This window comes from Manis pentadactyla, chromosome 5, assembly GCF_030020395.1.
Source record: "Manis pentadactyla isolate mManPen7 chromosome 5, mManPen7.hap1, whole genome shotgun sequence".
Lineage (NCBI taxonomy): Eukaryota > Metazoa > Chordata > Mammalia > Pholidota > Manidae > Manis > Manis pentadactyla.
Window position 1 is genome coordinate 43,732,506 of NC_080023.1, and position 14,063 is coordinate 43,746,568.

Genomic DNA, 14,063 nt, shown 5'->3' on the forward strand with positions numbered 1-14,063 from the left:
CTAGATGGAAAGGACATCTCCAAGACATTATGAATGTACTCTGCTGGCCCAACAGTATATCTGTATGATCTTTCCACAGTAGGGGTGGCAGGATAGTGTGTGTGCGGGATGAGGCTTGTCTTCGCTTCTACGAGGTCCCAGTCTGCCTGAGGCTTTTCCAGTCCATGCCTCGTGTGCAGATATAATTAACAATACTGCTTTGACTCACAAGTGTCCTGGTTTGGACCATAAACCATATGCCACAATGTTCTTGAAACTCTTACACTCCCTTTGTGCATAGGAATTTCTTTGATTTTCAGAAGTTTACATTTATACGTAAGTTTCAAGGAGCACAAATAGAGGAAGGCCCACATGTTATTTGTACTGGGTGACCCACAGATAGTTTTCAAGATTCTATTCAGAAGCTGAAAGATCCTGGAGACTAGAAACTCTGCAAAGGGGCCCATACACAGGGGTAGGAGGAAGAACGCCTGGCCTGGCACCATCAGACTAGCTTATTCTTGGCCCATGCTACTTGGAGTATTACCTGTTGTAGGAAGAAGAGTACCATTGTTATAAAATACTCTCAGAGTTTCAAGAGCTCATGTTGTGGCTACCAATCAGACTGGGGTTTTCAGTTCTGCTCAGCCATTTCTGGCGATGTCATTTTAGGAGAGTCATTTTTTGAGACTTCAGTTTCTTCATCTATAAAATGGTGATGATAGTGTCCATCATATAGGGATGTTTTGAAGAAGATAAATGATAAATGTTTTAAATAAAGTGTGTAATGGTCCAAGCTTTATGCCTGACATGTGGAAACTCTCATAATAAATATTAGCTCTTGCCTGTTAGTATTACTTGGATAAATTCTAGTTTTGTTTGCAAAGGAGCCATTTAGGCTACTAGGGGTTGTTATTATGAAAGGCAACGTTTTAGATCTTTTAAAAATGTTTTCAGTGCCAGTGACCGGCCATTCAAACTGCCTATTTCTGATGTGCTGTAGATCCTGCAAAGCTGTTCCTCACTGACCCACCCTTGTATGGGAAGGAAGGCAATGATACGCTGGTCCGCTGTCCTCTGACAGACCCAGAGGTGACCAATTACTCCCTCACGGGGTGTGAAGGGAAACCTCTTCCCAAGGACTTGACGTTTGTCACTGATCCCAAGGCCGGCATCACCATCAGAAACGTGAAGCGTGAATATCATCGGCTCTGCTTGCACTGCTCTGCAAGGCGTGATGGCAAGTCAGTGCTGTCGAAGAAATTCACCCTGAAAGTGAGGGCAGGTAGGGCCCCTTTCTTACTTTCTTTTGTGAGTCAGAGAATCTGTTGATCAAAAGAAGACTTCTTGCTTCTTGCTGGTCTATCTTGGTATATATAGGGTAGCTGGCTCTTTATCAGTTCCCCTGGCTTCCAAATAATGTGAACTTTTTGTGAGTTCTTAATTTCACAGGCCAAACCCCACATGACCAGCCATGACCTCCACTAGTTCTGTCCATATGTTGGCATTTGGACCTCAGGACACCCCAAAGTTTAACAATTGCATGAAGTGTTCCTTCTAAGAGAAACCCCTTGGGGGAGCTTTACACTGTTTGAAAAGATTAACATACAGATTATCACTCCTTGATTTACTATTGGTATATGAACTGACTATCTCTTCCACTCTTTAATTTTAATGCATTCTCAAACTGTTCACAGTCTAAGGGGGGGGAAGAACCAACTGACTGACTATGGACCTCTTTTTGTGGCATTATATTAAATATTTTGGTAGCTGGAAGATAATCCAAATTTTGTATTTGATAGATCATCTAATTCAAGAGTAGCTGACATTCAGCTATTGAGCAGTTTTTATTAAGGCTTTTGAAAAAGTATGCTCATTGAAATTACAGAAAGTTCAGTGATTAAAACCTGGGGTTTTTAGAAACAAGCAAGATACTATTTTTAAAGCACATAGGAAAGAAGCCTGTTTGGTTAAAATCATGTAATTAGTTGTAGGTCACATCTTCATGAAACCAGTCAAGGTTGTGTGAGGCAAGATTAAAGCCACTTTGCTATGTTAGGGCTTCTGCCGGTTCTGAAATAGCATTTTCCTGGACCATTATTATCTAAAGTAGACATTCCTATCTTTTTCACTCCATGTTAAATGAGTTTACTTGAAGGATGCATGCTTTAATTGCTGATGTCTTCCCATATGCAAGTAGTACAGATTGGTTATTACCAAACTTTATATTTTATTTGAAAGATAACAAAATAAGCTATGTGCATTTGAAGAAAAGTGGTGAGTTAAAATACGCTATAATAGAACAAATTATTTGAGGACCACATTCTTTTTATTCTAGCCATCAGAACTGTACCTGTTGTGTCTGTGTCCAAAGCAAGCTATCTTCTCAGGGAAGGGGAAGAATTTACAGTGATGTGCTTGATAAAAGATGTATCTAGTTCTGTGGACTCAATGTGGATAAGGGAAAACAGCCAGGTGAGTGAATTGTTTCCCTCATTTTCTCAATATGTCATGCTTTCTATGTGAAAGATTTTAAAGGTTTTCTTTAAAAGAGTCTATTAATTGTCCTGGGGATGGCTCAGCGGGCGTGTCAGTCTGGGAGTATGCATATTTCTCCCTTTCCTACCACCATATGTAGATGTGCACATTCACTATTAGTAACAAATAAATGTTATTTTATAAATTTATTTTGAGAAAATTGAAGAGAGAACTTTGGACTCATATTATTATTTCATGCCGTTTCTTTGAATAATTTTAGTAGGGAAATTTTTTTAAAAAACCAATGGGTTAACTGCACAAAACCTTGATATTTAAAGCTATTGTCCAAACTGTTCATACCAGATTATTTACAATATGGGGAAGAGTCACCAATCTTTTTTCCTTTCATGTTTAAAAAGAATAAATGTTTTTCTTTTCTCCACAAACTGGCCTATCCATTTGAGAGATGTGTTTCTTTTTGCATGGATCTGATTTCCTCCTTTGAGGCTGGTTACCTGAGATCAAGTTGCTAATGGTTTTCTATTTGTTTTAGTCGCTATTAATAAAACGGTTATCTTTAACCTGAAACATTTGGACGTATTTTGGTTCTCATTCATTTAACAAATGCATATTGAATGTCTACTACTTGTCAGTACCTTGTTAGACATATCTTAAAAATAAATAAATTTTAACAAGTTATATTTGTTATTCTCTCTAAATATTGCAAGGTCTTTAAACATCTAATTTCCCTTATTTTTTGCTTTAAAATTCCCATTGACTTGGGTTTTCAGTAATTTTTGTTTGAATAATCTTGGCCATCTAGTTAATTAGCTATGACAGTGATTTTTTCTTCAGTGTGCATTGTTGTGGAAAAAAAGAAATATTATGTTTTCCTCCTTCCTCTTTCTCTTCTTCCTCCTCATGCTCTATATTCAACATTAGCAATCTCATGTGTGCTTGAAGACTTCTTTGCTAAATAAGTAATCGTGATGGTGATTAGCATAATGCAAAGTATTATGATGGTATTCATTAGGCCTGTGATGAATGGTGCCCTGCTAAGTGAAGCCTGCCATTGCCTGGGAGAATGGATCATCCTGTAGACTTGTTCTTTGAAACCAATGACTTAGAGAAACAAATTTTAATTTCCATATCCTGTGATTCAATAAAAACAATAGCTTGTACATGGGTTTTTGACTACCCTTATAAATACAATTCCGTATTAACTCCATATAGCTTTCTATAATCCTTCATTTCAGATGAAAGAACAGTTTAGACTGTGTGTATTTGAGCCTCTTTATAACTAGAAATTAGCCTTTTTGAGATGAGAAATTAAATTGCCCCAGGCAGTTTTGTTCTGAGCCATTTTTCCCAGGAGCCCTGCATGCCATTCCCAATTAATCCACTGGCGCTGGTAGATAAGCCTTCAGTGTTGGGAGCTCTTTGGGGAAATCTCAGTGTGCACCTCCAAGGGTTAAGGAAAACCAAATCACGTGCAAACAATATGTAATGTGTTAGTTGCAGATGGGGCTCATGGCTCTAGGCCAAGGTGCATCTGTGAATCTTTTTTTGATGTCCTTTGGCTTAATTTGGATACTGAGCACTGTTAGACTATCAAATTATTTTAAAAATCCATGGTATTTGATTCTGACCATTTAGAATAAGTTTAACTCACAATGAAATTTAGAGTAAGGTGACTGTTGTAGAGTTTTACAACTGTTTGTTGGAAAACTTAAGAGAGTCTTGGAGTTTATTCAACACTTGTGAATCTTGGTTAACTTTTATAATGCTTCTAAACCCTTGTATTTTTACTTTTAATTATGATCTTTGACAGTATCCTAAATTATGGTCTGGGTTTGGGTATTAGTATTGCATTTTTATGATCATCTATTCCTTTTGGTACGACATGTTCCTTGTTCCTGTTTAGCTCCCTATTTAGACTCTTGGGCTCTTGCAAGGACTGGAAGGAAGACACCAGAAATATAGAATATGGTGTTACCACCTATCCACTGTCAATCTGCCTTTGCAGAGAAGTCTGTGTTGTGATAGACTAGGAGAGGTTAGAGAAAATGTCACTTTACCTTGTTGTATCTTTTTAACAGTTGCTTTTATGCAATGAAATGGTGGATTCCTGCCAATTATTATAAAACTGTCTTAGAAGAGAGGATCTACAGATCTACATATTGTTCCAAATTGGAAAGGCCTTTAAAGATCTTTTTCCCCTTATTCCCTTTTAGAAATAAAAGCTGAGACTAGTGGTATCCTTGACTTGCCCAAGATCTCAGTTAACAAAGCAAGTGTTTTTTTTTTATTTCAAACACTCAGCTTTGGCAGTCATCTTTGATGTGTGCTTATTTTAATGTAAAAATGTTTCCAAAAATACAATAATAGAGAAATAGATATAATTCCACTGTCATATATAGCAGTGATGTGCAATAGTAATATAATATGAGCATCCTATGTAATGTAAAATTCTCTAATATTAAGTCTTCAAAATCCAGGACATATTTTATATTTATAGCGCAACTCATTTTGGACTACCACATTTCAAGTGGTCAGTTGTCACATGTGGCTAGTTCTTATAAATTCTATATTGCCTGCCTGCATTTTTTTTTCTTTTTCTTTTCTTTGTGCCCCCATGCATATGCATTATCACAGGGCCGCAGTTTTCAGGTACACTCTATTTATGCCTTTTAAGTAATATAAACATTTTTCTTATTTTCACATATTCATAATTTTGATAGACATTTAGGTCATCTCTGAGTTTTCACTGTAATATCTTGGAGCTTTTGTTTTGTACTGAGTTATTTCTTAGAGATGAATTTTCTGGAATTGATGAGGGTTATGACCATACTGACAGTTGCTTCCCAGAAGGATTGTTCTGATTTGCAATACTGTCAGAATGGTCCGGTGCTAATTGGTTCACCATAACCTGGCCGGCAACTTACCCTTGATCTTGTTCTATGTCAGTATCAGCTCCTGTTTACTTTCTTTTTTTAGTTGTTTTTTTCCCATTGTAGTAGAAATGTGTTCACATAACAGAAAATTTGGAAGATCTACATCTAACTAAATTAAAGCTATTTGCTACTCCCTTTAATTTTTTCAGAGAGTGGCTACAGTTTGTATTATGGTTTCTTTCCCATGACATCTCCATACAAAAAAAAATCTTCCCATATCTTGTCTACAGACAAATAAGAGTAGAATGCTGTCACAAGAGTAAATTTGGACTTTTTCTCTTCAGTTTATGCTTACATAATTTGGGGCTTGATTTTGTTATCTTACATACTTAGGAATCCAATTGCCAGAAGTTTGCTGGGTGAGAACTATAGGATTAATTCCTAATTAGTTTTAGATGTTGCAATTCTATTTTTCTTTATTCATGAAAATAACATAAATGTTCACAAAATAGAACATGACTGTTATTAGCATTATGTTTTCTTTCGATCACTGGGATATAGAATAGGAAAAATGTAAGAGGAAATACTGATATGATGTAAACATGCTGAAACTAAAATATCAGTATTCTGTAATATTTCTTATATACTAAGTTTTAAATTAAATTATAAACTAAGTTTGGCAGTGTTAAAAAATAATTAGCGCTGCAGAGAATTTGGAATTATGTATGCTATGGTTATTAAGAAATGAATTTTCATGTTTTTTTCCTCATCATTAGTAATAACTCTTTTTCAATATAATCCTGTAGTATGAAGTGTCCCAATGACAGACCTGTCATGATGCTTTAGTATTCTTATTTAAGTAGTGTATAATGAATGCTAATATGGAGAAGTTAATTGCTGCTATTTTTAATTTATCTAGGAAAGATCGTGAATATAAATTGTATGGTAATCTTTAATTTTTTTTCCCCTTCTGAAACCAGCAGACTAACACACAAGTGAAGAGTAATAGCTGGCATCAGGGTGACTTCAATTTTGTGCGTCAGGAAAGGTTGACTATCAGCCCAGCGAGAGTTAATGATTCTGGAGCGTACATGTGTTATGCCAATAATACTTTTGGATCAGCAAATGTCACAACAACCTTGGAAGTAGTGGGTAAATATCTTCATGGGACTGTATAAATTACTGGCAGTAGTGAAAGAAGAAATTACTACATAGTTTCCTTTTTATGTTAATGGAATGTTGAACAGATTCTTAGAGATTTTATTATCGCTGAATGAATGAATGAATAAATGAATGAATAAAATAAAGAAAATTATCATTTATAGCCTCTTCCAAGTCGAGCACAAAAGCAAATTCTACCAATTCAATAGAGGTAAGTGGAAAGCTGTAACAGAAGCTGTTTAAACATTTTCTGCTACCCACCCTTCCCCTTCCCGCCAGACAAATAAAATGTAAGTTTTGAGCTTCTTCAGAAATTCTAGTCCTTGCTGAATGACTTGAGTTTGGAAATGGAATTAGACTCTCTCTGAAATATTGCAAATGCTTAGAGCCTAAAGTATGTCTCTGGATCTTTTGGTGATGCTCCTCAGCCTAGGGTTTCTCATTCCACTGCTCATGGGCTCCAGTTCACTTGTAGCAGGAAGGGCTGAGTTGGGCTTCTCTCTAGAATGCCCCTCACCTCGCCCAATCCTCCAACGTAGAGACCATAGCATGAACCTTCAGGAAGGAGGTCCACTGCAGCCTGGAGCATGGGTCCTTCAGAGCATCAGCTGACACATGGCACCTGTGCCCTTAACCCCAACATACTTGGTATATACAATTGGTTTAGCCTTTTCTCCCCCACTCTAGAAATCTCATTAAATATTTATTTTTCAAGCATCTGTTTAATGAAAGAGTGTAGTGAAGTACTGGATTTTTTGATTTACTGAAAATAATAATTTTCAAATTACTTCATGTATACACTTTTTTGAGTATTGTTTGAATTTAGTCTTATTTTCTTGTCTTTGATGCAACCATATTCTTAGTGCTTGACTTTGATTAAATACATGTATGATGGTGAAATTCGTCATCATGAGCAATAATAAAATGATACAACATTTATTTTCATTTCTCTACTTTCCTTCATATTTCTTCAATAATTTATGGAGAAATGTTAAAGGTCTATGATTTATCCCACAATTATCTCATATAATTTGGGCATTTCTGCCCATGTTGTAATGGAAAGGATCTCACCAGACGGAATGTGGAAAAGACACTTTACTTGCAATTTAGTGTTAGCACACAGAAAGAGTATTACTTTGTCCCTAAACGTGATTGTAAACCATTTGTTAATTCGAATAGAAGGCTATGCTTTTAAAATATTAAACTCCATAAGTGCTAATTTGCTAAGTTGATTAGGGAGCATGCTGATATATCAGCTTCAGCTCCAGAAAGCAATTAGTAAGGATATTTTGAGTATATTGTTGTATGTAATCAAATTTTTAAAATCCATTCATCAATTTCCAAGAATATAACTATATAACTGGAAAGACTTGGGGCCATGAAATCTGAATCTGGTTTTGTATTGTTTCAGCAGGGGGTTGGGACACAACAGGAGCAGGAAGAGACAAAGAGAAACATAATTTCTTTAGGGGCTGTGAATAAAATTTGGACATAACGTGGAGTGGTGGAGAGAACAAGATTTCATGAAGACGGGGACCTGGTTTCGAGTTGGGGCAGAACCACTTAACTTTTTAATGCACCCTACTTTAACATGGCCTGCATTTTCTCTTCTGAGAAACACAGCCTCTCACTCCCAGGGCTGTGTAAAGGTGGAAAGACAATAGATTTTATAGAAGTGCCTGGCATAGTGTTTGTACTTGATTAAATGTTAGTTTATCACCAATTTCTTAATGCAGAAGTACTTGAAAAAAAAATCATGTAACAACTTAGATGGAGTTTTTTGATTCTAATAATTCTTATCCTTCATGAATTTGAAGCTCTTCCACTATAGACATAAAAATATATTGAGCAAACTAGTCTATAGAAAACTCAGAAGGAACTAGTGATAAGTGTTTTGTATGTGGTGATTGTGAGAGAAATAATTTGTGTGACTATTGTTCGTAATATTTCAAAGTTTTGCATGGCACAGTATTGTTGTATTTATGACCTTGAGAACCTGAAAATTTAATGTAGCATTCAGATGAAACATTGATTCCCTCAAAATAAACCTACATTAGCTTAAACACTGTCAGGGGGTAGTTCTGATTTAGGTATTAGAACAAGGTGATTGTTTTCATTTGGATGATTTTTCATTCTCATCCTTTTTCCATTGGTACGAAGGATGGTGGGATTCCATTTTTTATTCTGAATGTGTAGGGAGCTAAAGGGCAGTAGCAGATACTATATGACAGCTCATGTGGGACTTAAATATATTTAATCAAATAGCACCAACAATAATGATAATCTTAAATTTTATAATTAATTTAAAAATTTCAAAAAATAAGAATAAAATAAAAATTGTTCCATAATCCCACTAACTTGATATAACCATTTTTAAGATTTGGTATATTGCTAGTATATTTCTGTGCAGCTGGGTTTTCTACACAGAGTTTTATTCTGTCTCTCTCTAATTGAGAGTATATAGTGATGCTAGGGTTTGCTCTGGTAAGAAATGGTGAGCCTTGGCTTTTCAAAGACCTGTAGACCTGTATTCAAATCTAGGTTCTGCCATTGCGTAGCAAGCTATATGCCTTTGTAAGACTTGATTTTTTTCCATCTATACATTAGGAGTTATAAGCTTTCTCTTTTATTTATTTATTTACTTATTTGTTTATTTATTATTTATTTATTATTTTGGTATCATTAATCTACAGTTACATGAAGAACATTATGATTACTAGGCTCCCCCCTTCACCAAGTCCCCCACACACACCCCTTCACAGTCACTGTCCATCAGCGTAGTAAGATGCTGTAGAATCACTACTTGTCTTCTCTGTGTTGCACAGCCCTCCCCATGCCCCCCACCACACTATACATGCTAATCGTAATGCCCCCTTTCTTTTTCCCCACCCTTGTCCCTCCCTTCCCACCCATCCTCCCCAGTCCCTTTCCCTTTGGTAACTATTAGTCCATTCTTGGGTTCTGTGATTCTGCTGCTGTTTTGTTCCTTCAGTTTTCCTTTGTTCTTATACTCCACATATGAGTGAAATCATTTGGTACTTGTCTTTCTCCACCTGGCTTATTTCACTGAGCATAATTCCCTCTAGCTCCATCGTGTTGTTGCAAATGGTAGGATCTGTTTTTCTCTAATGGCTGAGTAACATTCCATTGTGTATATGTACCACATCTTCTTTATCCATTCATCTACTGATGGACATTTAGGTTGCTTCCATATCTTGGCTATTGTAAATAGTGCAGCGATAAACATAGGGGTGCATCTGTCTTTTTCAAACTGGAGTGCTGCATTCTTAGGGTAAATTCCTAGAAGTGGAATTCCTGGGTCAAATGGTATTTCTATTTTGAGCATTTTGAGGAACCTCCATACTGCTTTCCACAATGGTTGAACTAATTTACATTCCCACCAGCAGTGTAGGAGAGTTCCCCTTTCTCCACAACCTGGCCAACATTTGTTGTTGCTTGTCTTTTCGATGATGGCGATCCTTACTGGTGTGAGGTGATAATCTCATTGAGGTTTTAATTTGCATTTCTCTGATGACAAGTGATGTGGAGCATCTTTTCATGTGTCTGTTGGCCATCTGAATTTCTTCTTTGGAGAAGTGTCTGTTCAGCTCCTCTGCCCATTTTTTAATTGGATTATTTGCTTTTTGTTTGTTTAGGTGTGTGAGTTCTTTATATATTTTGGATGTCAACCCTTTATCAGCTCTGTCATTTACGAAAATATTCTCCCATACTGTAGGGTACCTTTTTGTTTTATTGATTGTGTCCTTTGCTGTACAGAAGCTTTTCAGCTTGATATAGTCCCACTTGTTCATTTTTGCTGTTGTTTTCCTTGCCCAGGGAGATATGTTCATGAAGAAGTCACTAATGTTTATGTCCAAGAGATTTTTGCCTATGTTTTTTTCTAAGAGTTTTATGGTTTCATGACATACATTCAGGTCTTTGATCCATTTCAAATTTACTTTTGTGTATGGGGTTAGACAGTGATCCAATTTCATTCTCTTACATGTAGCTGTCCAGTTTTGCCAGCACCATCTGTTGAAGAGACTGTCATTTCCCCATTGTATGTCCATGGCTCCTTTATCGTATATTAATTGGCCATATATGTTTTGGTTAATGTTTGGAGTCTCTATTCTGTTCCACTGGTCTGTGGCTCTGTTCTTGTGCCAGTACCAAACTGTCTTAATTACTGTGGCTTTGTAGTAGAGTTTGAAGTTGGGGAGTGAGAGCCCCCCCCCCAACTTTATCCTTCCTTCTCAGGATTGCTTTGGCTATTCGGGGTCTTCGGTGTTCCATATGAATTTTTGAACTATTTGTTCCAGTTCGTTGAAGAATGTTGCTGGTAATTTGATAGGGATTGCATCAAATTTGTATATTGCTTTGGGCAGGATGGCCATTTTGATGATATTAATTCTTCCTAGCCAAGAGCATGGGATGAGTTTCCATTTGTTAGTGTCCTCTTTAATTTCTCTTAAGAGTGTCTTGTACTTTTCAGGGTATAGGTCTTTCACTTCCTTGGTTAGGTTTATTCCTAGGTATTTTATTCTTTTAGATGCAATTGTGAATGGAATTGTTTTCCTGATTTCTCTTTCTATTAGTTCATTGTAGGTGTATAGGAAAGCCACAGATTTATGTGTGTTAATTTTGTATCATGCAGCTTTGCTGAATTCTGATATTAGTTCTAGTAGTTTTGCAGTGGAGTCTTTAGGGTTTTTTATGTACAATATTATATCATCTGCAAATAGTGACAGTTTGACTTCTTCTTTACCAATCTGGATTCCTTGTATTTCTTTGTTTTGTCTAATTGCCATGGCTAGGACCTCCAGGACTATGTTGAATAACAGTGGAGAGAGTGGGCATCCCTGTCTTGCTCCCGATCTCAGAGGAAAAGCTTTCAGCCTCTCGCTGTTCAGTATGATGTTAGTTGTGGGTTTATCATAGATGGCCTTTATTATGTTGAGGTACTTGCCCTCTATGCCCATTTTGTTAAGAGTTTTTATCATGAATGGATGTTGAATTTTGTCAGTGCTTTTTCAGCATCTATGGAGATGATCATGTGGTTTTTGTCCTTGTTTTTGTTGATGTGGTGGATGATGTTGATGGATTTTCGAATGTCGTACCATACTTGCATCCCTGGGATGAATCCCACTTGGTCATGGTTTATGATCCTCTTGATGTATTTTTGAATTCGGTTTGCTAATATTTTGTTGAGTATTTTTGCATCTACGTTCATCAGGGATATTGGTCTGTAGTTTTCTTTTTTGGTGGGGTCTTTGCCTGGTTTTGGTATTAGGGTGATGTTGGCTTCATAGAATGAGTTTGGGAGTATCCCCTCCTCTTCTATTTTTTGGAAAACTTTAAGGAGAATGGGTATTATGTCTTCTCTGTATGTCTGATAAAATTCCGAGGTGAATCCATATGGCCCGAGGGTTTTGTTCTTGCGTAGTTTTTTGATTACCGCTTCAATTTCGTTGCTGGTAATTGGTCTGTTTAGATTTTCTGTTTCTTTCTGGGTCAGTCTTGGAAGGTTGTATTTTTCTAGGAAGCTGTCCATTTCTCCTAGGTTTTCCAGCTTGTTCCATATAGGTTTTCATAGTAGTCTCTAATAATTCTTTGTATTTCTGTGGGGTCTATTGTGATTTTTCCTTTCTCGTTTCTGATTCTGTTGATGTGTGTTGACTCTCTTTTTCTCTTAATAAGTCTGGCTAGAGGCTTATCTATTTTGTTTATTTTCTCGAAGAACCAGCTCTTGGTTTCATCGATTTTTGCTATTGTTTTATTCTTCTCAATTTTATTTATTTCTTCTCTGATCTTTATTATGTCCCTCCTTCTGCTGACCTTAGGCCTCATCTGTTCTTCTTTTTCCAATTTCGATAATTGTGACATTAGACTATTCATTTGGGATTGTTCTTCCTTCTTTAAATATGCCTAGATCGCTATATACTTTCCTCTTAAGACTGCTTTTGCTGCGTTCCACAGAAGTTGGGGCTTTGTGTCGTTGTTGTCATTTGTTCCATATATTGCTGGATCTCCATTTTAATTTGGTCGTTGATCCATTGATTATTTAGGAGCGTGTTGTTAAGCCTCCATGTGTTTGTGAGCCTTTTTGTTTTTTTTGTACAATTTATTTCTAGTTTTATACCTTTGTGGTCTGAAAAGTTGGTTGTTAGGATTTCAGTCTTTTAGAATTTACCGAGGCTCCTTTTGTGGCCTAGTATGTGGTCTATTCTGGAGAATGTTCCATGTGCACTTGATAAGAATGTGTATCCTGTTCATTTTGGATGTAGAGTTCTATAGATGTTTATTAGGTTCATCTGTTCTAGTGTGTTGTTCAGTGCCTCTGTGTCCTTACTTATTTTCTGTCTGGTGGATCTGTCCTTTGGAGTGAGTGGTGTGGTAAAGTCTCTCAAAATGAATGCATTGCGTTCTATTTCCTCCCTTAATTCTGTTAGTATTTGTTTCACATATATTGGTGCTTCTGTATTGGGTGGATATATGTTTGTAATGGTTATATCCTCTTGTTGGACTGAGCCCTTTATCATTATTTAATGTTCTTCTTTATCTCTTGTTACTTTCTTTGTTTTGAAGTCTATTTTGTCTGATGCTAGTATTGCAACACCTGCTTTTTTTCTCTCTGTTGTTTGCATGAAGTATCTTTTTCCATCCCTTGACTTTTAATCTGTGCATGTCTTTGGGTTTGAGGTGAATCTCTTGTAAGCAGCATATAGATGGGTCTTGCTTTTTTATCCATTCTATTACTCTGTGTCTTTTGATTGGTGCATTCAGCCCATTTACATTTAGGGTGATTATTGAAAGATATGTACTTATTGCCATTGCAGGCTTTAGATACGTGGTTACCAAAGGTTCAAGCGTAGCTTCTTTACTATCTAACCTTCTTACTTAACTCACTTATTAAACTATTATAAACATAGTGTTATGATTCTTTATTTCTCTCTCTTCTTATTCCTCCTCCTCCATTCTTCATATGTTGGGTGTTTTGTTCTGTGCTCTTTTTAGGAGTGCTCCCATGTAGAGCAGTCCCTCTAAAATACCCTATAGAGGTGGTTTGTGGGAGACAAATTCCCTCAACTTTTGCTTGTCTGGGAATTGTTTAATCCCTCCCTCATGTTTAAATGATATTCATGCTAGATACAGTATCCTTGGTTCAAGGCCCTTCTGTTTCATTGTATTAAATATATCATGCCATTCTCTTCTGGCCTGTGAGGTTTCTGTTGAGAAGTCTGATGATAGCCTGATGGGTTTTCCTTTGTAGGTGACCTTTTTTCTCTCTCTGGCTGCCTTTAATACTCTGTCCTTGTCCTTGATCTTTGCCATTTTAATTATTATATGTCTTGGTGTTGTCCTCTTTGGGTCCCTTCTGTTGGGATTTCAGTGTGCTTCTGTAGTCTGAGCAACTATTTCCTCCCCCAGTTTGGGGAAGTTCTCAGCAATTATTTCTTCAAAGACACTTTCTATCCCTTTTTCTCTCTTCTTCTTCTGGTACCCCAATAATGCGGATATTGTTCCTTTTGGATTGGTCACACAGTTCTCTTA

At 36.6% G+C, this 14,063-nt stretch overlaps 1 protein-coding gene across 8 annotated transcripts in view; it reads left to right on the plus strand.

Annotated features, from left to right (window-relative positions):
• Positions 1 to 14,063, plus strand: part of KIT (KIT proto-oncogene, receptor tyrosine kinase) — an 83,924-nt gene that overhangs the window by 35,504 nt on the left and 34,357 nt on the right. For 4 of the 8 annotated variants that reach the window (XM_036895210.2, XM_036895214.2, XM_036895207.2 and 1 more), the window contains 3 exons: positions 983 to 1,264; positions 2,318 to 2,454; positions 6,332 to 6,503. In XM_036895210.2, the coding sequence (XP_036751105.1) occupies positions 983 to 1,264; positions 2,318 to 2,454; positions 6,332 to 6,503 (591 nt within the window). The remainder of the gene's footprint in view (positions 1 to 982; positions 1,265 to 2,317; positions 2,455 to 6,331; positions 6,504 to 14,063) is intronic. The other 4 variants (XM_036895213.2, XM_036895215.2, XM_036895208.2 and 1 more) reach the window with 1 other exon arrangement.